The 26,421-nt window shown below is 42.7% G+C and overlaps 2 protein-coding genes and 1 long non-coding RNA gene across 3 annotated transcripts; 1 reads left to right on the forward strand and 2 right to left on the reverse strand.

Annotated features, from left to right (window-relative positions):
- The first annotated feature begins 7,562 nt into the window (after positions 1–7,562).
- LOC122757656 lies at positions 7,563–15,478 on the forward strand. The gene is made up of 2 exons (XR_006357762.1): positions 7,563–8,132; positions 15,421–15,478. It is a non-coding gene; the product is annotated as an uncharacterized LOC122757656 (long non-coding RNA).
- A 1,345-nt stretch (positions 15,479–16,823) lies between these two features.
- Positions 16,824–17,741, reverse strand: LOC122757844. The gene has a single exon (XM_044011410.1). The coding sequence runs from the start codon at positions 17,739–17,741 to the stop codon at positions 16,824–16,826; it is 918 nt and encodes a 305-aa protein (XP_043867345.1).
- A 165-nt stretch (positions 17,742–17,906) lies between these two features.
- LOC122757845 lies at positions 17,907–18,926 on the reverse strand. The gene has a single exon (XM_044011411.1). The coding sequence runs from the start codon at positions 18,924–18,926 to the stop codon at positions 17,907–17,909; it is 1,020 nt and encodes a 339-aa protein (XP_043867346.1).
- Positions 18,927–26,421: the final 7,495 nt, after the last annotated feature.

Below are 26,421 nucleotides of genomic sequence, written 5' to 3' on the forward strand. Positions count from 1 at the left end.
GCGCTTGGGCTGCGCTGTAGTGTGGGCAACATTATAAGAATTTCTTTGTTGAAAATTTTAATTTCTAGACGTACAATCTTAATGAAACTTTCAGAACATAATTATAATGTTCAAATGTATGTACATTCCAAAGCACAAGTCTCTAGTACTTGAAATACGTCTTTTACAAAGGTGAGGGTGAGGGGGTGGATATAAGGGTGGGGGGGAAATTACAACAAAAATCGAAATTATATAAAATATATATAAGTCTACATTTAAAGTTTGGAAGCTCTAGCTCTAAAGGTGTAGGAGATATAATTAAATAACTAGCATTCGATAAGGTTTTTGATCGATAATAAAATATCGGGAGTAGTTATCGATATATAAAGAAAAACTTGATATGCGCGTGATATACACGGACCTAGGAAAAAAAATTTCAAGTCTCTAGCTCTTATATCTTCTGAAATCGACGCGTTCATACATACGGACGGACGGACGGACGGACGGACGGACGGACGGACAGACAGACGGAAAGGGCCAAATCGACTTAGCTCGTCGCCCTGATCAAGAATATATATACTTTGTGGGGTCTGCCACGCCTCCTTCTGTCTGTTACATACTTTTAACAAAACCATTATACCCTGATTTCCCATTTTCAATGGGTTCAGGGTATAAAAATATAAAAAGTTAAAGAGAAGGAATAAATGTAATGAAACAACAAGATTTTGTTTAATTTTATTTAATTTTTGTTGCTAAGAATCTATATGAGTGAAAAAAAAAAAAATTTGTGGATAAGAGAAAAAAACACCAATTGTGATTTTATTTATGTGCACATGCACACATATGTATGTATGTAACGTTGCTGCGGCAGGTTATATACATATGTATGTGCACATGGAGCCTTAATAAAAAATAATATTGTAAATAAATATAATAAAACACAAAGGATATTGTTATTATTATTAAGTGTATTAAGTGTTGCTTTTGTGCAAAAAATGGAATGTATGTATGTGTGCAGAAATTAGGTCATACACGCATGTATGTATGGGCATACATATGGATTTAAACACAAAAGTGATAGTGTAGATAAATATAATAAACAAGTAAGAATGCTCCAGTCGAGACTGCTCGACTAGGAGATACCCTGAACCCTCCAAGCTGATATTCTAATCATTTTAGACTTCTTTTATGCATACATACATACATACACATGCACTTATAAGCACGCGCTCTGCTAACTGCGCAGTAAGCAGCGGCTGCGCTGCAGAGTGGGCAATATTATGACAATTTATTTGTTGAATAATTTCTTTTGTAGACATACGATCTTAATGAAACTTTCAGAGCGTAATCATATGTTTAAAATGTGTGTACATTCCAAAGCACAAGTCTCTAGTACTTGAAATGAGTTTTTTACAAATTGGGGGCGAAGGGGGCGTGGTATCCAAAATCTGTAAATTACAAAATCTTTGTGTCCATTAACTCTATATACAACGCAAATTTGAAGTCTCCAGGTTTTAAAGTGTTCAAACTAGGCTAAAACAAGTAAGAACGTTGCAGTCGGGCGTTACCGACTGCGGAATACTCATTCACATCCCATCAACAATTTAGTAGTTAAGTTTCGCTCTAATACTGTAGAATATACAGGTTTTTTCGATTTGCCACGCCCCAACTGGGCGTAGACACCTCATTTTTGGTCAGTTTTTAGAAAGAGATAACGGTACCCTAACTGCAAAGTTTGAATGCTTACCCTCAAAAAATGTGAAAATTACAGGGTATTTTTCGATATGCCACGCCCCTAAAGAGGCGTAAAAATTATTTTTTGGGGAATCGATAGAGGAGGCTACCAGTAACTCAACTATCCAAATTTGAAGCTTCTAGCTATTATACTTTAGGAGATATAAACTTTTAAAAAATCACTATATCTTCAGGTCCGATTTGCCACGCCCCCAATGGGCGTAGACTTATAATTTATCTTCAGACTTTATAGAATCATACCATTAGCTGACGTGCAAAATTTCAGCATTCTAGGTTTACAACTTTAGGAGATACAGTTTTATCCGATTTGCCACGCCCCCAATGGGCGTAGATATATCCGCCATAGCTCGTGATCTTAGGTGGTCAACGCGGACCTACATACCAAATTTCAGCTTTTTAGCTCTTCAACAAACATGATTTCTGGTATATCGGAAAATGCATTTTCCGATTTGCCACGCCCCTAGTGGGCGGATCGGGAAAATTTTAACACTTTATAAATCGGAGATATATACGAGTATGTGTTCCAAATTTCAAGTCTCTAGCTTCAATAGCGCCGAAATAGATTGCGTTCATACGGACAGACGGACAGACGGACGGACGGACAGACGGACGGACAGCAAGACGGACATTGCACAAAACCAATATACTGATTTACTTTCGTGAATGAGTATAAAAACCAAGTCGATTATTCTCGATAAAAAATTTATCGGATGAGTTATCGGAAAAATAAAGCAAACTCGTACTGCCTATGGTATACACGAGTATGCATGCCAAATTTCAGCTCTCTAGCTCTTATATCTTCTGAGAGCCTTTTGCTCATACAGACGGACGGTCGGACGGACGGACAGGGCTATATCGACTTAGCTCGTCGTCCTGATCAAGAATATATATACTTTATGGGGTCTGCGATGATTCCTTCTGCCTGTTACATACTTTTCACAAAACCATTATACCCTGATTTCCCATTTTCAATGGGTTCAGGGTATAAAAATTCAAAGAATATTGCTGGTTATTTTATTGATATTTATTTGGATGTATCAAGTGGTGTGGTGGACTGTATGTATGTGTGTAGAAATTAGAATTCGGACGATCGAAGATCTTTTATACGGACATATGTACATACATGCAAAAGCAAGTTAAATCATCGGTGAAAATAATATACATATGTAGCTATGAGCAGAAAGGATATTCTACGGATATAATGTACATATGTAATTAAGAACACAAAGGATATTGTGACTGGCAAATGAATGAAAGAAATGGGTCGTCACAGTGAACTTGAAATTTGATAACTTTTACTGGTACGTGGGATTAAGGTAATTAATATGTGGTATGAGGGACCAATGGCGGACTATATGTATGTATGGATGTGTATTAGGATGTACCTATGGGTGAATAAAAATGAAATGAAAGACTTAGCTGAATGCCAGTGAATCGCTGGAGTGTAGATGTAGGTGTAGATATGTAGAGATGCGATCCGGCTCGAAGGGCCAATGTTTGTAGTGGAGCGTCCAGATAAGAAAAAAGCACAGGATTCCTTTATTATCCAGGAAAGGATTAAGATTGCGGAGGGGACTTGAGGCCGGAAGTTGTTGCTCTGCGCGTAAACACCTGATCTCTTTTGCGTAAACTCTTTTTTGGCACAAGGAGATGAACCTGGACTGAATAAAGTGCAATTCATCAGCACTGTGCTCTTGCGACGGAGGGGGCGGATCTCCTGCACCGGATGATGAAATGAAACTTCCAAGCGGTGACACGGAGGGCCCGATGAAGCTCTGAAAACCTGCTTGTGAATTCAGTTGGAGGAGTCAAGGTTGCAGCTTGACTTTTAGCTGCTTTTTGCTCCAGAGCAGTCTCCAAGCTAAGAGCGGGAACGAGTGGCCAGTGAGACTGAGAAAGTCGAAGCCAGTCTGGGCCATGGAGCCATAGCGGATTTGAGAGAAGCTCTTGTGGATAAGCTCCCCTGCTAGCTAGGTCCGCAGGATTATGTTCTGAGCTCACATGATGCCAGTCACCAGGATTGGTGAGCTCAGTTATTCTACTGATCCGATTAGCGACGAAGGTTGTCCAATTGTGAGCAGGCTTGTTTAGCCAGTCGAATCGGTCCAGTAAAAGGACTGAAAACTGACTGCCGGGGATGCCGGGAGCAGTACCGAGCATAAGTCGGCTAGAAGGACAGCACCGCAAAGCTCCAGGCGGGGTATCGAAAGGGACTTTATCGGAGCGACTCTCGTTTTGGCGGAGAGCAGATTGACGAAGATCTGATTGCCAAGTTCTACACGCAGATAGACAGCCGCTCCGTAAGCACGCTCAGATGCGTCACAAAACCCATGAAATTGGATCGTGGCTCGAGGTTGGAAATGTACCCATCGAGGCACACGAATCTCCCGAAGGCTGGAGAAGCTGAGGAGAAAGTCTTGCTATTGGGTGAGGAGATCACCAGGCAGAGGTTGGTCCCAATCTAAACCTCGTAGCCAGAGCGCTTGCATAAATATTTTGGAACGGATGACAAAGGGTGCCAGCCACTCGGCCGGGTCGAACAACTTGGCGATCTGGGAGAGAACCGACCTTTTCGTATAGGAGTCCTGGAGAGGAAAGGAGAAAATTGTCGGCCAACGGAGGCCTAGAGTCTTTGCTGTGCTGGAATCTTCTAGCTCTAAGAAGTCGTCGCACAGCCGGCGACTCTTCGGGATGGTTTCTAATAGACATCTGCATGGATGTATTCAAAAGGGCTATTGAATCATTCATTTTTAAATGAGCACACTTTTTTTCCTGTACAGCATTAAATGAGTACTAGTTTAAGTTGTACAGCCCTGTATATGAACAGTTTATGTTATCACTTAACTTCATACTGTACAGTATTAAATGAGTACAGTAAAAAATACTGTACAGTGCTTTCACTGTACACTACTTTGGTGTGCATGAGGTTTTTATCAACCGAAAAGGCTCTTAAGGCTCTGCTAACAACTTACATGCTATTTTAAAAAGTAGTGGAAATTGTTGTTGGTTAATTTTCCACCAATGCAGAACATGAAAGTCTGATCTATAGCAAATTTACATGTTGATATGCGCTTATTTCAGTTTTTATAAGGGAATTAATATTAAAGTTTTTTTTTGGGTTGCATATAATCTGCACAAACTGGATCTATTGCTAAGTTGGGTGGATTAATGTTATCTATTACTTCTGTTTGGGTTTTTAGGTGAGATTCTATCATTATGGATTCAAGATCTTTGAGAGTTTCTTCCTTCTCCAGTTCCGTAAATTTGTCGGCGGGAATAAAAAAAATTATCTAGAACTATTTTTAGAAAATTTGATTCAAGAGCAAGCTTGCATTTTACGATTTCCACATCATTATCATTAGCTGCTAAAAATTTTTAAAAATTATTTATATGTGGAATAGCTAGGTGCAGTGTTGGATAGTTGGAAGCGTATTATCAAATGATCATCAATATTTCTTACCGGTACAGGATTGTCCTTCCATAGACTTGTTTGCAAGCAATCGATTTTTAAGGGTTCCATCTGCAACATAATGTATCGTCAACGATATTTATGAAACTTTGTAGCAGTCGTCTGTCCATATATCCGACGTTATGCTGTACCCAAACTTCGTATGCTCCTTAATCTCTTTTTTTATTTCATTGAAATGAAATTCGTACAGAGATTCGATGTTCCGTGAAATTGTTGTGGGATGTGGCAGTAACGATTCAACATTCACGTCTTCTCCGAACTTCGCACCAATAGATGTTTAGTAATGTGACCGGGAACAGGGAAAGAGGGGGGAGAAATTCAATATGGGAACCGCCACTCACGTGCACCGCTTGCTTTATAATCCGACCTCACACTCGCCGTTGCCTCGCCGCCGTCTGATCCTCTGCTAGCTTCGCCGTCGCCTCTCTCAATGAAACTATCCTCTTTGTTTTATTTGTTTTCCGCCAAGTTATTTTATTTTTCACTTTTCGACTAACTTAACCGCACTTAAAGGAAAATTACTTGCACAATTTAGTTATAGTTTTTCTTTCATCCGACGGGTTCCGCTGCTCGATCCCGACTAACTCTCGCTTTTTTTTCTTCCTTGCCCAAAGCGCTCGACCACGGCGACGCAACTCTCCGCTCAAAACTCTCCGCGCAGGGTTGCGCCGCCAACTTCAACTTGATAATCATCGTGAGGCGGTGATCGGCGAGCCGCCTCACAATGGTTGCGCCTATGACTGTTTGCCATTACGTAGCATTTGTCCTTTACTAAATTTGATGTGCTTTTCTCAAATTTATACACATTTTTGCATGTATTGCACACCACCACATCATGGTTTTCTACGCCGGCTTCATCAACAATTCGAGAAAATGTGTCCCAAACCTTGCTCCGACCTCGTTTTAAAGATGGGTGCAGCTCATTTGCTAATAATTTTGCTTTTATATTAGCTGCGTATTGCTTAAAATCTGTTCCCGTATTTGAACAGTTCAACGATGAGAACTGGTGTAATTTTAAATTATTGATGAAACATTAAATGCGACATATATTAACAAACACAGTTTTGCGTGTGACTTTACGATTTTACATATACATAAACTTGCAAAAGACAAATACAAAGACAAAACAAACACAATTATTAAATAATGTAACACTTTTTTTTTTTTTTATTAATTTACCATTAATAGACAAACTATAATATTATTTTTCAGAAACTTACACTTTCGCTCGCATTTATTGCGTTTAAATTATTTCCTTTACCAACCATGTCTACTTTGTACAAAATTTGAAATTTATCTTTACATCTGTCACTTACTGCACCCAAATGCCTGTATAGTGTACAACATGTGAAAAAGAGAAAGATAGTGTACTCATTTGAAAAGAGTACAGCTATTACTGTCACTCATTCTAAGTGAGTACAGTAAAATGTTGAACAACATTTTTTTTTTACAGTTGAATATACTGTACAGCAAGGAATGAGTACAGTATTTTGAGAACATTTTACTACTGTACATGGTTTTAGAAATGAATACATTCATGCAGACCTCTAGTTTCTAAACAATCCTTGGAATTAGAAAACCACTTCCTTAAGGGGAACCCCGCACTCTCCAGGGCTTCTATGAGCTCAGCAATAGTTGCGATCACCTTTTCCTTGGAGTGTGCTCTTCGACATACATGCACTCGGAGATGACCTTGCTGGCGAGAGGCAAACGGGATCTCACGTCATTTGCGAGCTGTTTGAGAACTGTCAAAGCCAGGAAGGGAGCAAAGTTTACTCCGAATGTGACGGTGCTTAGTTCAAAGTCCCCGATGTTGCCATCTGGCTTGCGGAAAAGGATCCTTTGGAATGGAGTGTGTTTAGGATCAACACGAATTTGGCGATACATGTTTGTGATATCGGCATTGAACACGTATCTATAGTACCGCCATTGCACTATTGCCAGAAAGTCAGATTTTTTGGCATAAAGTCCAATTTTAAAGTTAGAGCCTTGAAATTTGGTACATATTTTTGCTAAACTTTTATAGAATTCCGGATTTTGTTTTTGTCTTCACCCACCTGCCCTAGCACATTAAAAAATTTTATGAAAATGTTTTTTTTTAATACATTTTTTTTATTCTTCCTCGTTGTCTAAAATAATGTTATATTGCTCATCACAGTCAGATTCGTGATCTAAATCAGAATCCGAATCTGAATTTTCCGGATCGGAATTAATAGTTTTCTGGGTCGGCGGACACACACGGCACATATAAGCGGATCTGATGAATCCATTGCTCTATAAAACACATCAGCTATGGTGTTTAGTCGGCTTTTTTTTCTTGCATGTAATTTTCTGTTACTTTTGTAATATTTGTTCCGAGCTTCTGAAGCATTTTCGCCTAAACATCCAACCGGAACTAAGGATGAGTTCATAATTTGCCAGCCGTGAACTAATATTTTGTGGACAGTCGGAGACATTAGGTACCAAGGATATATACTTAAGTACATTGAAAATGTGCTCTTACAAAATTCCTTAAATTTGTCAACATCTACAGAATAGTGAGACGAAATGGTAATCAAAATCACGAAGAAATTGTGTAGAAGGGCTTGATCAAATTTTGTTACTGATGAAAACAAACGGGTATTAGAGAAGGCTCTTCTGGCTGTGTTTCCGTCATTACTATTGCCACAACCATTTTGCTTGGGCATGTTTATATGGAGACCCATTTGTTTCCACATCATGTCTTGAATATTCTTTTTTCGAGACATTACTTCCATTTTGTCAGCCTGCTTAATATGCCACTTTCGAATTTCGAGCCTATATGACACATTTAGAACGAATTCAAAAAAACGAATCCAGGCATGCAATGAACTCGCGCCGTATTGAAGACTTTCAGGTCTTGGTGCAAAGTTTCCTGAATAAAAATCTGTGGTTTCCAGAAGCTCTGTTGGTTTTACACCACATATTGGGCAGCACTGAGTGGATGTCGTTCCAGTTAAGGTGTTAAGCACCTTGCCATCAATAAGTGTCATTTGCGTAGCATATTTAATGACAACTTCGTTGTCCCCCTTTTTATATAAATAATTCTTTAAGGTGGCGATTTGAACATCCAAACTTTTTTTTCGAGTAATATTTTAGTCTGGCTTTCCTTTGCATACTCAATTTTTAGAGGCCGGCAGAACCTAACAGACTGTAGAGCAGTTTTTCCAGATGATACGTTGATTTTTATCTTTTAATTCCAATGGTATTATTGTGGTGACAAAAAGTGAAAGATCAAGGGAAGCAGGTTCCTCCGAATGAAACTGTTGCTTATAAATGCTTTGACCCGTTGATCCATCAAAGGCATAGCTTGTTATTAATGTGCAATGTGAAATATCATCAATTTCAGCTAAAACCTCTTTTTATACCCTGAACCCATTTTCAATGGGAAATCAGGGTATAATGGTTTTGTTGAAATGTATGTAACAGGCAAAAGGAGGCGTGGCCCACAAAGTATATATATTCTTGATCAGGGCGACGAGCTGAGTTGATTTGGCCCCGTCCGTCTGTCTGTCCGTATGTATGAACGCGTCGATTTCCGAAGATATAAGACCTAGAGACTTCAAATTTTTTTTTAAAATGTCCGTGATTACAGCGCGCATATCAAGTTTATCATTAAAAATCGATAACTCATCCCGATCTTTTTTCGATCGATAAAAAACCTTATCGAAAACCAGTAATAAAATTATATCTTCTACACCTTTATTGCTAGAGTCTCCAAATTTTTAATGTATGCTTATATGCAATTTATACAATTTCGGTTTTTGTTAAAATTTACCCCCACCTCTAAATTCACCCCCTCACCCTCACTTTTGTAAAAAACGTATTTCAAATACTAGAGACTGTGCTTTGGCAATTGCATGCATATTCATGTTATAATCATAATCTGAAAGTTTCATGAAGATCGTAAGTCCATAAAAAAAGTTATTAAACAATTAAGTTCTCATAGTAAGCGCACACTGCAGCCCATGCGTGTTTATGCGTGGGTGCTTGTGTGTGTATGTGTGGGTGTATGCGTTTGTGTTTTTTTTTTTTTTATATTCATTTATTGACAAAATAAAAATTGCAAGTTGTGTGGTGGCTAGGATAGCGCGCGGTGCTTGCGGGACGGCCGTAAAGCATTGCTTCGCAAGCACTATGCGCTACCTTAGCCTGGGACAGCTCGTCTTCTCAGTCGCTCGACTCTGCGGAGCTCCATCATCACTGTGGCCGCGAAGGTGCTTGTTAGTTCCCAAGCTTCCTCCGATTCCAGCATGGCGTTGACTAAGTTGTCCGCTCTGATGGAGCGGCCCACTGCCTCTTCCAGACGACGCCTCTCCTCCAGGAACCGTCCACATTCGAAAAGAATGTGGTTGGCGTCTTCCACATGCCCTCGCTCGCACCAGGGGCACTCGTCAGATTCCTCGTGGCCAAAGCGCTTCAAATAGCTCCGAAAGCATCCATGACCCGAGAGGATCTGCGTAAGGTGGAAGTTAACCTCGCCATGTTTGCGGTTAACCCATGGTTCAAGCTCCGGGATGAGCTTGTGCGTCCACCGCCCTTTAGCTGAGCTATTCCACCTTCTTTGCCATCGTGCGATGCTGTTCGCCCTGACAGCGTTGAGTCGCGTAGGCCCGTGCGAATTCCGCTCCACGGCTTCGGCGACCAAATACTCCAGTGGCACCATACCGGCTATGACGAGCGCCGCGTCATCGGAGATAGTCCTGAAAGCGCAGCTGACTCTGATTGCGCTCAGCCTGTAGATCGCGCAAATGCCTCGGCTGTAGCTCGGCGTTGCCATCGCTCTTGCCCATATTGGCGCAGCATAGAGGATGACAGACCTAATGACGCTCATTAGGAGGAGACGTCGTTGCTGTTTAGGTCCCCGCGTGTTAAGCATGATTCTCGAGAGAGCTCTACAAGAATCAGCTGCCTTTTTATGCACATATTCTAAGTGCTCGCGGAAAGTTAATCTTGTGTCTATCATGACACCAAGATATCTTATCGCCCTCTTTGACGCAATGGTGACGCTGCCGATCTTTATATTGGCAGTTTCCACTCTTTGCGACTGCTGACTAGTACCACTTCGGTCTTGTGTGCCGCTAGCTCGAGCCCAGCTCCTGTCAACCAGCTTCGTATGCGATTGATACTTTCGCTGCACATATCCTCTGTATCTTTGAGCTCCTTTTCTATGGCTACGACAGCTACATCATCAGCAAAGCCAATGGTGTGCGCGCCTGCTGGTAGTTCCAAGCGCAGTACGCCGTCGTACATGATGTTCCATAGGAGAGGCCCCAGCACTGAGCCTTGGGGTACTCCAGCTGACACTGTATGAGTTTGGGGACCCTCACTCGTGTTGTATACCAGTGTTCTTCCTCTGAAGTAGCTCTTTATTATCTCTCTTAGATATTTAGGGATATTATATTGTGACAGCGCATTCAGTATCATATCCCAACTAGCTGTGTTGAAGGCATTCCTTACATCCAGGGTCGCGATGATACAGTATTCCTTCGTCCCGTGCCTCCATCTGGTGCCTTGAATAGCGGAAGTGGCCAGACCAACAACTTTGTTAAGCGCGTCCGTTGTTGACCGGGCCTTCCGGAATCCAAATTGGTTTGGTGACAGGCCTCCGGCGCTTGCAATCGCAGTCTCCAGCCTAGAGCAGATCAATCGATTTAAGCTCCAGACGATCCGTAGGCTGCACCTGTCTACCTGCGTATAGTCTTTTAACTACTATCTTATATGCCCTGCCCCAAGGGTCATATTCGGCTGAGTCGCACAACTGTAAAAAACATTCTCTTTTGCTTGCCCGAATGGCCTTCTTCAGCTGTCTTCTAGCTGCCTGGTAAGCTAACTGTTTCTCAAGAAACGTTGGCCTACCGCGAGCCCGTTGGTAGCTTCTTCTCGCCTGGATGCATTTGCGACGAATGTCACCTATTTGCGTATTCCACCAATACGTAGGCTCATGTTGTCGCGTGAACTGCTTGCGGCGTAACATGCTGCTATTGCAGGCACTCTGTATTTGGGCTACCATTTGGCATGCTCTGGCCTCAGCATTACCAATTGTACCCAGAGACTGAATGGCCTCTGAAAAGACCGCGGGATCAAAAGTATCTTGCCGATACGACTCCCTCCACAATGTTGACGCCCTGGCAGGTGGCTCACCTATTGTGAACAGAAGTGCCGTATGATCGCTGCCTGTATAGCTATCGCAATGGCTCCATGTTGCTCCCCGAAAGAGGGATGAAGTGACAAAAGTAATGTCGATAACAGACCCGTATCCCGCCCGACTGAAGGTGTACTCATGGCCAGTGTTGAGCAGTGCAACATCTAGTGTCGCGAAGATCTCCAGTAGGATACGACCTCTGGCATTTGTTGTTGGGCTACCCCATTCTAGCGCCCAGGAGTTAAAATCTCCAGCTATAATGGCCTTCCGACCCCCTAGCATCCTCGGCAAGCTCGTCGAGCACCGTCGTGAATTCACTGAGCTGCATGCTGGGGGCCAGATAGCAACTGTAAAGCCACAAGCTACCATATCGGCCACGTACGAACCCATTGAATGACTTAACATTCGAAAGTACGTTCGTTGAGTTGCCGCATACCCACAACGCAGCTTTGCCATTAACGTCTGTTGACCATGTCCTAGGGCAGCTGGTTCTACAGTGGTGAGGCTCACTGAGAAAAGCTACATCTATACATTTTTCCCTAATGGTCTGCTCTAGAAGATCTTGGGCAGCAACACAATGATTTAAGTTAAGCTGCAAAAACCTTAACATTTCATTTTACGAGCAGCTTCACGGTAAGATGGGCACTTGAAGCTGCCTGCTGAATGGTCCGTCTGCTTTTCACCTTTCCGGATGCAGAGGCTACATTTTGGTGGCTTGGTGCATGCTTTGGCACTGTGACCCATTTCTCCACACCTGAAACAGGCGCCCTTTAAGTCACAGTCGCTGCCGCAGTTTGCTGCCATATGACCGTAATCGAGGCACTTGAAACAGCGTTTAGGCTGCTCCACGGCTCGGATACGGCAAACTACCCATCCTATTCTAATTTTGGACAGCTCGAGCAGAGTTTTAGCTTTCCCAATTGGAAGAGCAACCGTAGCTCTTTGCTGTCCACCAAAAAGCTGGCCGAAGCGATTTGATAGCCTCAATGGGGAGTGAGCTATCCTTCAACTCCACCCTAATTACCTCCAAGATCTCCTCTTTGGTCGCTAACTCATCTAGATCGCGAATCTCAACTTGCGCCGATTCGGTAAGTGTTTTAACTACCGCTCGGTCTCCCAAGGCCTTGCCTACAGCTTCGTGCAGAGCCTCAGCGCTATGCTCCGGCTTCCTACTCAGTTGCAGTAAAAGGTCCCCCTTAGCTGTCTTCCTAATGCCTTGAACGTCGCTGCTCAGATGCTTCAAATTTGGGTCGTTTTTAACTACACGAAGCATGTCCGCGTAGCTGCAACCCCCTACGCCTGAAATCGCAATCGCGTCAGTCCTGGGACGTTTTTGCATAGGCTTTCGCCCTTTGACGACTGTCCAGCTGCTCTGGTTTGTCTGTCGGGCGGCCTGGTTTGAAGTTTCAGATTCAGCTGTAGCCCGTAGAGCCATTGGTTCTTTTGGGTTCGCTGCACTTCTATTGGTCCTCGGCTTTTTTGAGGGAGTTTTCCTCTGTTCGGAGGCAACTTCCCTCGACCGCTTGGGAGTATTGCTACCTACTGTAGCACTAATGCTCGCTGCCTTAAGGTTTTCGCCTACTTTGAGTGGCGTGGTCTGCACCTCACAGTTTTTAACCGAACGGTTGCAGAACGCTTCGGCCGTCTTGTGAAGGCTGAGCAGCCTAGCCAGCTCCTCTCTCATTAAGGCATTTATATGCCGCTGACCCCCAAATAAGGCAGACAGACCCTCTAGTGTAGCTCCTATTTGAGCTAACGCTTCTTTTAGTGACTTGGGTGCCTGACACTCAGCCACTGGAGCCTGGTTAGAAGTCGACGGCTGCGCCAACACCCTCTGTTGTTGCTGCGGCGATCGCTGCAACGAGGAACGACGCGCAAAAGCTTGCAGCTCGTCCTCCATTATGGCTTCCATTTCTGCTCCGACTACCACGGCGTGAAGCCTGTAGTGGGCAATGGCTACTAATATAATCTGAGTTTACAACCCGCAGTAACTTAAACTCAACTTGACTACAGCGAGAGCCCGAAAGTATGCACTACTTTTAATAACTGCTACTTCACTCCAGCAGCTAGGTTGCTGTCTTTGCTAAGGCTTAGCAACTCACCAACGTTAGTGAGCAGCTGATTGCCCGATGCAATTTCCAGCACTACTAACAGCTGTTAGAGTGAATGCACCCTGATTTTTCTTATTGCGCAAGTGTGACGCCTAAAGTAACAAAATTTACGCGCCCACAAAAGACAAGGAAAGGAAAGAAGCCCTGACGCCAAAACACTGACGCTATCGCCCCCCCTCTCTTGCACCACCGAATTATACCGCTTGGGAATTCCACGAACCGCCGCGCAGTAAGTCTCTGGTAGTTTTTTGAGGTCGCTGGGTACGCCGCGCCCACAGCAAACACGTTGACTTCAGTTCTTTCCACTTTCACAGGGGAAAACACAGTTCAAGCTATTGTCTACGATGGACCACGATGACATCGACCGCACTCCGTGAAAACGCAACTCGAACTCCTGTATGCGTTTGTGTTTGTATGTGTGTGTGTATGCGTGTGTGTATGCGTGTGTGTATGCGTGTGTGTGTATGTATGCCTGTGTGTGCGTACGTGCGTGTGTGTGTGTGTGCGTGTTTCTTGTGTAAGCTGAAAGACGCGAAAAATTATTGAAATATCTATTGCTCCAAGGGTTCAGGGGATCTCGTAGTCGAGCAGTCTCGACTAGAGCTTTCTTACTTGTTATACCCTGAACCCATTGAAAATGGGAAATCAGGGTATAATGGTTTTGTGAAAAAGTATGTAACGGGCAGAAGGAGGCGTGGCAGACCCCACAAAGTATATATATTCTTGATCAGCGCGACAAGCTGAGTCGATATAGCCCTGTCCGTCTGTCCGTCCGTCCGTCCGTCCGTCCGTCCGTCCGTCCGTATGAGTGCGTCGATCTCAGAAGTTATAAGAGCTAGAGAGCTGAAATTTGGCATGCATACTCGTGAGTACCATACGCAGTACGAGTTTGCTTTATTTTTTTCGATAATTCGATAACTTTTTTATCGAGAATAATCGAAAAATTGATTTTGTTTTTTAACCATATGTGCGGTATTCGCCTTACTCTCTCTCTCTCTCTCTCTCTCTTTATCGCTGTGCTCTCATACACATATGTACATATAAATGTATGTACGCACGCACAAGCTAGCAGGACACAAAAATTAAAATTCTCTTCTGAGTATGTGTGCACGTGCATCGAGAATAATCGAAAAATTGATTTTGTTTTTTAGCCTAATTTGAACACTTTTAGACCTGGAGTCTTCAAATTTGCGTTGTATATAAAGTTGATGGATACAAAGATTTTGTAATTAACAGATTTTGGATACCACGCAGTCAGCAGAGCGCGTGATATACGTGCGTGTGGATGCGTGTGTATGCATGTGTGAATAAAAGAAGTGCAGAATGAGAAGAATAAAAGCTTGGAGGGTTCAGGGTATCTTCCAGTCGAGCAGTCTCGACTGGAGCCGTCTTACTTGTTGTAATTCCATAATTCTTTCGGCTGTATGGTCTAGGATATTTTGCATTGAAACCTGTGCACAACTTTCCGAAATGTGTATTTGGGGTGATCTGCAAACCGTTTTCATTTCCAGGAGGGATGAGTACGGTGGAAAAATATCGCATCCACGAGATTTGTTAAGTTGTTGGATGTTAATGTGCTGCTGTTTTGTCAATCCATTTTCCAATAAAAAAGCCAGTGCTTCTTCCGAAGTAAGAGGTGTGACTTCATTTGGAAATAAGGTTTTTTTTTAGTTCAGAGCAGTCTTCATGCCTGACGACTTTTAAAACTGTCGCTAATTCATCCTGTGTGGCTTTCTTTGCAGAAACTGAAGCCGAGTGAAGCAAATGAGGCGTGGAAAAATTATTATCCGATGCTAGGTCACATGCTAACTTTCTTTTTAGGCGCTCTCCAGCATCTGAATAGTTTAGCTTCGGTCTACCCATTGCAGATCAAGATGCCAGATGCGTCACATTTTCATCTAACGTCAAAGTAATTGACTGCGAAAGCCACCTTGCGTGTCGAGCCTTAAATCTTTGCAACATTCGATTGCACTGCGGCAAATATTTTTTGACGTGATTCAGTAAAATCCTGATTTTTTCAGTAAATATATCCACCTGAGCAGCACTGAGATCAGATTTGTTTACTTTTTCCAATACCCATATGATAAGTGCACCATCATCGCGCTTGTTGTTGTCCCAAACTTCCAGCAACGTTAAGCGCCGAAACTCATATTTGGCTGCAACATGTCAATTTATTCAAAAAGGAACAAAAAGGGGCAGAAGAAACTTATTAATTCCGAATATATAAACATTAATCTTGAATATGTCGTTTTTAGTTGCGCGCTCAAGCACGCTCAGAACAAGTAATACACCACGAAACACGGCTCTATTTGTTAAATTTCACCTGTAAAAGACACCAATTTGAAAATTTGTTAAAAAACTTTTTTTTCTTATCTACTGTGTCTATAATCAAAAAATAAGTTCAATTTTCAATTTTTTTTTACTACTGTCGCTGCCGTGGTCAAACGCGGAAGCCGAACGAGTATTTAGCCAGATGAACATTGTAAAATCGAAGCTATGGAACTCAATGAACATTGGCACGCTTAATTCGACTTTACACATACGGTAAATAATAATTTTAATACAATATTAAAAACTGTAACTTCCTTCTAAGCATGGATTAATTATTTATAGTTATGGATTGCGAAGATCTAATAAATGTTGCCACAAATTTGAAGTGCCTTCAAAATACTTGAATATGATTGGCACAAATGATTCTTACACTACCTGAACGAATACACTTGACTATGTTGGTGTTTAATTTCGTATTGATCTTTATTCTTCTGAGCCTGGGTTTATATACCCAGACTCATGCATAATTTCAACCCTTAAATCTAGTGCGTCTATTGCTGAGTGTGTAAGGCTCAGCATTGGTCTATTGCATGTTCTTATCTTATCGCAGAGTTTGTAAGGCTCCGCGTGGTTCTATTATCTATTCTTATCCTATCGTTGAGGTTGTAAGGCTCAGCGTTCTTCTCTTACATATCTGACTCTGGGGTTGCAAGGGTTGGTGTCCATTTGTCTATTTATACAGTCCGTACATGTGACCCTTATCTTTTCCCAGCGCACTACATGCTAGTCGTTGAGTGCGTCGGAGGCATGTATACGATCTTCGTATATTCATATGTTCCCATACTTATCATATTTCTATGTTCATGCATGTGCATGAACATTCTGCGGGGGGCCAGAGAAAGTAATAGCTGACAATTCCTGTCCCTGGTTTCTTCTCTTACTTGTGTACATGAGAAATAGAGATATGATAATTATTGATAATCTTGACGAAATGTCCATGCTTGCAATCCTTGAGGTCTCATGTTCGTACTTGAACATTCTGCGGGGCCCAGAGAATGTGACATCCAGATGAACCTTACTTTGGTCCTTTACTCAGGTGGCGGTTCCCATGCCAAGTGAAGTCTTTATATTCCGTGAATATTTGTAGATGCTTTCTGAATTTGTTCTCCATATGCAGTAATCGTGTCATAGCGTGCTTGCGCGATTTACCTGACTCGAAATCTTTTTTAAATGGTATGGAGACTACTAGCCGGCCTTGGCCATCCCATTTATTGTTCTTTTTTGAACAGCTTGAGTTATTTTCCAGCTTCCAGAGGCGTTCGAGGTTATCCAGGCAAATCGTCGTTGTTGCGCTGATCACCTTGTTGTTTACTGCTCTAGCTATGTTCCCCGAAACAATCCATCCAAGTTCAGTTTTTTGCCCCAGTATACCGTTGACTTTTTTAACTTTTCCCAACATTATTGAGTGGAGTAAATCAACGCCAATCACAACATCGATTCTGCTGGGTTCATTGAAATGTGGGTCTGCCAGCTTGCAGCCCATCCAGTCCTTATTGATGTCCATTTCAATTTTCTTGCTCGGTAGAGCTCTTTGCAGTTTTGGCATAACAAGTGCCTCCGTTCTGGTGACGAATTTGCTTGTCATCCTTGGTTTGATTGTCAAGCAAACGCTGTTTTTTAGAACTTCAACATTCTGTGAAATTCCTTGTACTCCCAATTTCCGCTTGATTCGGCGCAGTTGTAGTCGTTGAGCGGCCTCTTCAGATATCAATGTCTTTTGCGAGCCTCCATCGATGAGGGCCCTTAGCTGCTCATATTTTCCGGACTTGTTTTTAATCCGAATAAGCGCAGTTGCCAACAACGTATCTTGTCCGTTGCTTTCTTTAAGACAATTGCTGCTGAAGGTCTCGTTTTCGTTCGCATCCTCGTGAAGCAGATTGTTGTGTGATTTGGTACAATACTTGCATGACCAATCCTTTTGGCACTCTTTCATGCTATGGAAACCTAGGCATTTAAAACATAGACCACTTTTAGTTACAAACTCCTTGCGTTTTTTAACTGGCTCTGCTTTAAATTTTGAACACCTGGTAATTTCGTGGTTGTCCAGGTTGCAAAAACGGCATCTTTTGTAGTTCGTTCTCTTTGCTTCAATAACCGTCTAGACGGCCCTTATCTGTACTGTGTCTATTGAATTGTATAGTTGATCAATAAACTCGAGTACATTTTTCAAGGACTGAATTTCTCTGGCCCTCTTTACATGTTGCTCGTAAAGTTGTAGGACTTCCGTCGAGAATCTTCGTAGCAAAATTTGAGCGATTAGTACATCAGCATCGTTACCAATTTGGGCTACTTCTTTAACGATGTGAATATTCTCATTTGCTGTATCCAAGAATTGGCGGATCCTGCTTTCATCATTGTTTTCCAGCAGTTCCATGTCCACTAGCTGGTTAACGGCGTTTGCGAATATCTTGTGCTTATTTTCATAGCGCTTACATATAAGTTCCCACGCCGAATTGTAGCTAGCAGCTGATCCACTTAACAAATGGCTCACTACCATTTGGGCATCTCCTTTGAGGCATGATTTCAGGTAGTTCAGCTTCCTTGTGTCGCTGATATCCTTCCTTTTGTGAACCATGTCGGAGAACAAGTTGAAGAACGTTGGCCATTCTTTGGGACTTCCATTAAATTGAGGAAGATCCGATTTTGGCATCTCTGGAACGTCTTCTTTCATACTGTGAAAGACACTTAACTTCCTGTTAAGTTTCTTCGACAATGTATGGACTTTAAGCTCCAATGCGTCTATGCCGTCGATTTCATGGGAAGGTATATCATATTTTACTTCCAAATCGGTAAGCGTAGACTGGACTTTATTCCAGAGGAACTCTAGTGTTTCTTTGCTATCTAGAGTTTCCTCCTGGTTGCTGAGCTCTAGATTGGCATGCACCTCTTCAATGTGCCGCTTTAACACTAGAGCTCTTTTACTCACAAGTTCTACCAGATAGTCCATTGAGGTTGAACCACTTCGTGAAAACAGTACTTCCTTTTGAGTTTGCTGTTTCCTGGATACCTCAGTTTGCATATGCCAATTCTTGCTAGTGGATGGTTTGTCGGTATCTATATCGAGGTCGGTAGCTTCGACCTTCATCAGGGCCTCCTTGTAGATCCTGACTTTTTCCATTAATCCATCATATATTTTCTCAGTAAAATATATATGGTTTGGGGTACAGATTTTAGTCAGTGTAGAATGGTTGGCAGTGAATTCTTCTGCCAACTTATCCACGACTTCTAACGCATCCTTATTAGCTATGGCCTTTATAGTTCTGTCATACAGGTCTGATTGCTTTTGTAGCATATCAATAGCCTTTCCTGACAGCATTTTGTTGCGGTTGTTGTAGTTTTTGTTTATTTGTGATTGATCTTCTTTTTGGCTTAACCCGTTGGAGGTGTTTTTGTTTTGATCGCCTTGTTGATCTTGCTGTGCCTCTACTCACAGCGTGGATTGGTAAGCCAAAGAAGAAACCACTTTTTTTTAAATTTAATATACAACTGTCACAACATTTGGTATTTGGTAGACTTGTGATCCGGCTTGAAGGACCATGAACGAATACACTTGACTATGTTGGTGTTTAATTTCGTATTGATCTTTATTCTTCTGAGCCTGGGTTTATATACCCAGACTCATGCATAATTTCAACCCTTAAATCTAGTGCGTCTATTGCTGAGTGTGTAAGGCTCAGCATTGGTCTATTGCATGTTCTTATCTTATCGCAGAGTTTGTAAGGCTCCGCGTGGTTCTATTATCTATTCTTATCCTATCGCTGAGGTTGTAAGGCTCAGCGTTCGTCTCTTACATATCTGACTCTGGGGTTGCAAGGGTTGGTGTCCATTTGTCTATTTATACAGTCCGTACATGTGACCCTTATCTTTTCCCAGCGCACTACATGCTAGTCGTTGAGTGCGTCGGAGGCATGTATACGATCTTCGTATATTCATATGTTCCCATACTTATCATATTTCTATGTTCATGCATGTGCATGAACACTACCGAATAAAAATATTGTAAGGCGGCTCGCTGAACCGCCTCACATAATTTTGCTATTTTCAAATGGGTCAAGGGACGCGCGCAAGTCGCGGCGATCAGCAATGCAACCCTGTCCTTCGCGGCGAAAGTTCAAAGGGCCGACGCTGTGGTGAGTTGCACTGCCGACGCCGAGGCGGATCGCGCGGCGGAGGCGTGAAGGCGGCTGACTAGGAGAAAAATTATTATTAGTTTTCGAGCAGCGCAAACAGCCGATTAGAATTTAAGTCGAATATTGAAATAAACTAAATGATGAAAGTGAAAAAAAAAAAGTGAGGTGTTTGAACCCCGAGGCGCCAAGCTGGACTCCGCCGTCGAAGAAGCGGAATGCTTGGGCGGACGCAGGATCGCAGAGGGTGCCGGACATTTGCGCGAGGACTGACAGGAAGGGAAACGAGCGGCTCGAACGGAAGCTGGGAGAGCACCCCCCGATACGAGAGGCAATAGATTCGGAAGAAGAACACGACGCAAGGCCGGCCCCCGAAGCCGCGATGTGGCCGGAAGATCTGGATCCTTGCCTAAAGGAGTTCCTGGAGACCGAGCTGGCACTCTTCGAGAAGCTCGAAGGAGTGTCCCACATAGCGGAACACAGCATTAGGATCCGGGACGATAAACCTCTTAAACAGAGGTACTACCGACTACGACTACGAAAGGTTTGTTCCAGTGGCGGGTAATGCCCTTCGGACTGCACTCGGCGGGGGCAACGTTCCAGAGAGCACTGGATACGGTGATCGGACCCGAGATGGAGCCCCACGCGTTCGCATACCTGCGGCCAATTTGAGGGAGGTTTTCCGGCGACTGAGAGCGGCTAACCTCAAGGTTAATAGAAAAAATGCAGCTTCTTCCGGGAAAAGTTGGCGTATCTAGGCCACGTCATTAGTGGTGAAGGGATCTGCACCGACCCCGCGAAGGTCGAGGCGATTCGAGACTTCCCAACACCGAAGAACCTGAAAGAGCTACGGCAATGCCTGGGAATGGCGTCTTGGTACAGGCGGTTTGTGCCGAGCTTCGCTTCATTGGTCCAACCAATGACCAAGCTGCTCAAGAAGGGGCAGAAGTGGGTCTGGACTGAGGAGCAAAAAGATGCGCTGCAGATGCTGAAGGGGAGCCTGACGACAGCACTAGTCTTGGCATGCCCCGACTTCTCGGAGAAATTTGTGCTGCAAACCGACGCCAGCGATTGCGGGCTGGGCGCGGTGCTAACTCAGGAAATCGAGGGACGGGAAGGAGTCATAGCCTATGCCAGCCGAAAATTGACGAAAGCGGAGGTGAACTATTCGGCCACGGAGAAAGAGTGCCTCGCGATCGTTTGGGCAATCAGGAAGATGCGTTGCTATCTGGAAGGCTACAAGTTCAACGTGGTCACAGATCACCTGGCGTTGAAATGGCTAAACTCGATAGAGAGCCCCACGGGCAGGATCGCCCGGTGGGCGTTGGAACTACAGCAATTCCAGTTCGACGTCCGTTATCGCCGGGGAAGCCTGAACGTGGCGGCCGATGCATTGTCTCGCCAACCCTTGGAGAGCTGCCAGCAAGCATCGCCAGAGAGCCGGAGAAGTTTAGAGACTACGTGGTGGAGAATGGGCACTTGTACCGCAACCTGGGCAGTGAGACCGAGTATGGTATTTTAAATACTTTTTGGTATTTTATCAGCTCTGATTTTGCTCAAAAGTATTTTAATGGTATATAGGTAGTAGCCTTTTTCTTAGATTTTATGGTATTATATGTGTCTGAGTTTTGTGTTCAATCTACAATCAACAATCTACATAACTCATCCTAAACAAATTAAGATAGTAGGTAGAATGGTTATCTGCAGTACCAGACAATTAGCAAATAACCCATCATTATCGCTAGGTATAAGTATTGGGTTATCTGTTATAAGATAGCCTTTTCTGACCGTAATAAAACCTTTTATATATTTATTTAGGTTTATTGACTAAGTAAAATTCCATAATCACTATCTTGTATTGATACCTACCACCTAAAAATAGTATATAAGGCCATTACGTTCATAAAATAAATTAGTAAGAAAATAGCACTTGAAAATAGAGCAACGAGTCTCGTCTTTCACTATTTGATACTCATCTCCGTTGTCCAACTGGTTCAAGTACTTGTTGCGACGCCCGTAGTCACTGGTTCTGTACTAGAGGCTTACAATTAAATACAAATACAACTACCTAGTCTTGGTTTGTACCAAGGTCTAATAGATACTCAACATTTTGGTGACCCCGACGTGATGGAAGACTAATTTTTAGAAATCATAGCGTTCATTTGGCGAACCCTATTTCTAAATCAACCGGTAGACGTGGTCAACTTAACGACCAACATCTTCATAACCAAACAAAATACAGTGGATTCATTTGGCGAATCCTATATCTTCGAATTGATCAACAAGTGGTCAAACTAAGCGCTGAATCGGCCTCAACTCAATCAACCAGACTCACCAGGATTGTCATCTTGGCGACAAGTCAGCATAGGCATCAGCACTACTGCATCATTCTGATTAATGAAACATCAGACAACAAGAATTAAGAAAAAAGAAACGAATTTATAAAAAATAAAACAAATTAATTAAAAATGGAGAGTTTAATTAATAACCAAACCACGCTTGGTGAGGAGATCCAAGCTCTAATTAGGAACTATAAAAAGGATCCTCAGGAACGGAAGTCAAATGCAACATACTCAGTTAAATCAGCTTTGGAGTGCCTTCGATCAAGGAAATGAGAAAATAAGGAATCTAATGGCGGAAAATCCTGTGGAGAATCCTTATGTAAGGGAAGGTTACTTCTCAAAGATCAAGGACATCGTAATTAAATATCAGGAGGAATTTTCCACAAAATTGAACGAGCTAAGCCCTCCAGATACAGCACGCTCGGACTTGATACCTCTCCAAAGGCATCAAACCGCGTTACTAGCAGCGCTACAAAGACTGATTGGTCAGATAACACAAGAGTCACAGGCCCGATTCAGGCCCCTTGTAACAGAATATTGGGAAAAAATAAACCATATTCACTTCGAGATCTTCAGACTGTTCGAAGATCCAATAGCTCTTGGATACAACATGGAAAATTATTTGAATGCAGAAGCAGCCATATTCCAAATTCAATCCGCCCAAACGCAAGTACAGCTACCAAAGGTATCCATACCACAATTCGACGGATGCTATTTAAAATGGCAACAATTTCATGATCTATTCACAAAAATGATTCATGAGTCAACATTGCCAACAGTACAAAAAATGTGGTACTTAAAATCAAACCTCTCTGGAGATGCTGAAAGACTGGTTAGACACTTGATCTAACAGAGTCCAACTATGAAACTGCCTGGACGATGCTGAAGGAGCGTTTTGACAACAAGCGAGTCCTGACTACAACGTCTCTACACAAACTTTTGGATCAACCGTCAGTGACAAACGATGCATCATCAATAAAAGGTTTCCACGATATTATTCAAGAAAAGTTAGCTACGTTGAGAAACGGCGGCATAGAAGTCAACAATTGGGATCCACTTTTGCTAATGCTACTGGCAAGAAAATTGGACAGGACTACTCATGTACTGTATGAGCAATCCATTAAAGACACAAGAAAGCTACAACCCATCAAGGAATTCTTAGCCTTCTTAGAACAAAGATTCTTGGCACTGGAAGCGATAGGAGGGAAACATTACGTCCCTAAAGAAAAGCAAAGGATATGCGCGTCTGCCTCAACAGAAAAGAATAAAGGCTGTCAATTCTGTGATTCAGCAGAACATAAAATTTATCGATGTGACAAGTTCGCGTCAAAATCTGGAGACGCACGACTAAAATGGGCACTAAACCAAAAACTGTGCCTAAACTGTCTGCGGCCCAATCATATGGCAAAATCATGTTTCCTACGCAATTACATGAAGTGCAACCAAAAACATAATACGTTGCTACATCTGGAGAACAAAGATGACATCAAAATAACTGCCGCAGCACATAGTACAATAAATAATTATGTGCTACTCGCCACTGCTCGAGTCGAAGTGCATGGAAACAACGGCCAATATGGAAGTTTCAGAGCACTCCTGGATTCAGGCTCTCAGATAAATATGATCTCTGAAAGAGCTGTAAAAACATTATCACTTGCAGTCAAAAACTCAACCATGCGAATCGAAGGCATTGGAGGAAACCCGAGTTCAATGAAATCCAGGGTCAATGTCCTCATAAAATCTCAAAATGGAAGTTACACGACACGAGTAGAGGCGTTCGTGTTACCACATATTGTGGCGGATCAACCAAACCACAAAATAGACAACATATCTTGGGTACCAAGCAACATACCATTGGCGGACCCAACCTTTGCGAAACCTGGAAAGATTGACTTACTACTCGGAGCCGAACATTATTTCGAGCTCATACTACCGGAGCAAATCAAAAGGAGCCCAAAATTACCTGTGATGCAAAACTCTAAACTAGGCTGGATAATAGCTGGAAGAGTTAACAGATCAACTTCGACAGTCGCCACATGCTCGGTAGCAACTACAACTGATGACACAACTACTCTATTGGAACGATTTTGGAAACTGGATAATCTGGAATCAACACAGCCCTATCGGACACCAGCAGAGTCACATTGTGAAACACATTTTAAAGAGAATATACAAAGGGCAGTTGACGGAAAATTGATAGTAAAATTACCTTTTTCTGAAGATGTGTCAGAACTGGGAGAGTCTCGGGAGCTAGCTATAAGGCGTTTCTTAGCATTGGAAAAGAGACTGTGCCGTGATCCAGACCTACAAGGCAACTACGTGGAATTCATGAAGGATTACGAAAAACTCGGCCACATGAAGGAAGTAACACCGCAGATGGTTCCGAAATCGCATTATTTCATTCCGCATCACTGTGTGTTGAAACCAGATAGCAGTACCACAAAACTACGAGTTGTGTTTGACGCTTCTGCTAAATCATCGCCAGACAAGGCCCTAAATGATATACTGTACGCTGGGCCTACGGTACAAAGTGAATTATTTTCAATTCTACTGCGTTTTAGAACTCATAAATATGTTTTTACCGCTGACATTGAAAAGATGTATCGTCAAATATGGATGAATCCGGCAGATCAGTTTCATCAGATGATTGTCTGGAGAAACTCACCTCAGGAACAGCTTAAGTACTACCGACTAAAAACTGTCACATACGGCACAACATCAGCCCCATTTTTAGCGATAAAATGTTTGCAGCATTTAGCAAATTCAAGCAAGGATCAATATCCAGTCGGAGCAAAGGCAGTAGAATATGACTTTTATGTTGATGACTGCTTAACGGGAGCAGACTCAATAACGGAAGCCATAAGACTTCGAGATGAAATCAACAAAATACTTCTACCAGCAGGATTAAGGCTTCGAAAATGGTGTGCTAACCATGACCAGATTCTCGCGGGAATTTCTAAGGAAGATACAACACAAATGGTGAAATTGGATAATACGGAAGACAACAGTATTAAGACATTGGGCCTTACATGGAGTCCAAAATCTGACAGCCTGCATGGACGAGCTGAAGCGGCAAAGGCAACGAAAATCACAAAAAGAACGGTATGCTCTGAATTGGCAAAAATATTTGACCCTCTCGGAATCTTTGCCCCAGTTGTGGTCAGGGCAAAAATATTCATGCAACAACTATGGGAATCAAAAATTGGATGGGACGAGGAGTTATCGCCAAGCCTTCAGCAAGATTGGAAAATATACCGAGACGATCTACAAAGTCTTAACAAGCTCAAGATCCCTCGACACATGTTTGACGGAAAAATTCCAGTAGCACGGGAAATACATACCTTCGTTGATGCCTCGGAAAAAGCATATGGAGCTGCAACGTACATTCGGGTGACATACAAAGACAATGGAATAACTGTACGCTTGTTATGTGCGAAATCTAAGGTAGCACCATTATCAAGGCAATCACTGCCTCGTCTGGAACTCTGTGCAGCACTATTAGGAGCGGAACTCACTGCTCGAGTACGAAAGGACCTTAATATGAAGAGCAGCTGCAATCCAGCATATTTATGGACAGACTCAAGAATTGTACTATCATGGATAAATTCACAATCATCCAGTTTGGAAACCTTTGTCGCAAATAGAGTTGCAAAAATCCAGGAATTGACTATAGCAACTCAGTGGCGTCATGTCTCCTCACAAAACAACGCTGCAGATATACTGTCACGAGGAACATTAGCGAAGAATCTGGATTCAACGACCTTGTGGCTACACGGGCCATTATTCCTTCATGGATCACCATCAAAATGGCCAGAGCCGTTCGTCAAAATGCGCAGCGCTAACGACACATTGGGACGAAAGGGAAACCCAAGGGCTGTAGCAGCTCCTGTCGCAAAAACATGTGATGTAATCTATTCCATCAATCACAATAATTCCTTCCGAAGACTATAACGCATTATAGCATATATAATGCGGCTACGACACCCAAACAAAAATGGTAATACACTCACACATGAGGAGTTGGAACGTGCCAGGATTGTTATATTACGTAAGATTCAACAGGTAGACTTCCCTGAGGAGTTGACGAACCGCACAAAACATGGCGTAGTAGACAGCAAAAGCAACCTCAAACCTATGACACCGT

This window comes from Drosophila mojavensis, unplaced genomic scaffold (assembly GCF_018153725.1).
Source record: "Drosophila mojavensis isolate 15081-1352.22 unplaced genomic scaffold, ASM1815372v1 contig_136, whole genome shotgun sequence".
Classification (NCBI taxonomy): domain Eukaryota; kingdom Metazoa; phylum Arthropoda; class Insecta; order Diptera; family Drosophilidae; genus Drosophila; species Drosophila mojavensis.

Bases quoted from the DNA above. Each gene is read 5' to 3' on its own strand.
- LOC122757845 (XM_044011411.1), bottom strand. From the start codon at position 18,926: ATGGAAAAAGTCAGGATCTACAAGGAGGCCCTGATGAAGGTCGAAGCT.
- LOC122757844 (XM_044011410.1), bottom strand. From the start codon at position 17,741: ATGAAAGAGTGCCAAAAGGATTGGTCATGCAAGTATTGTACCAAATCA.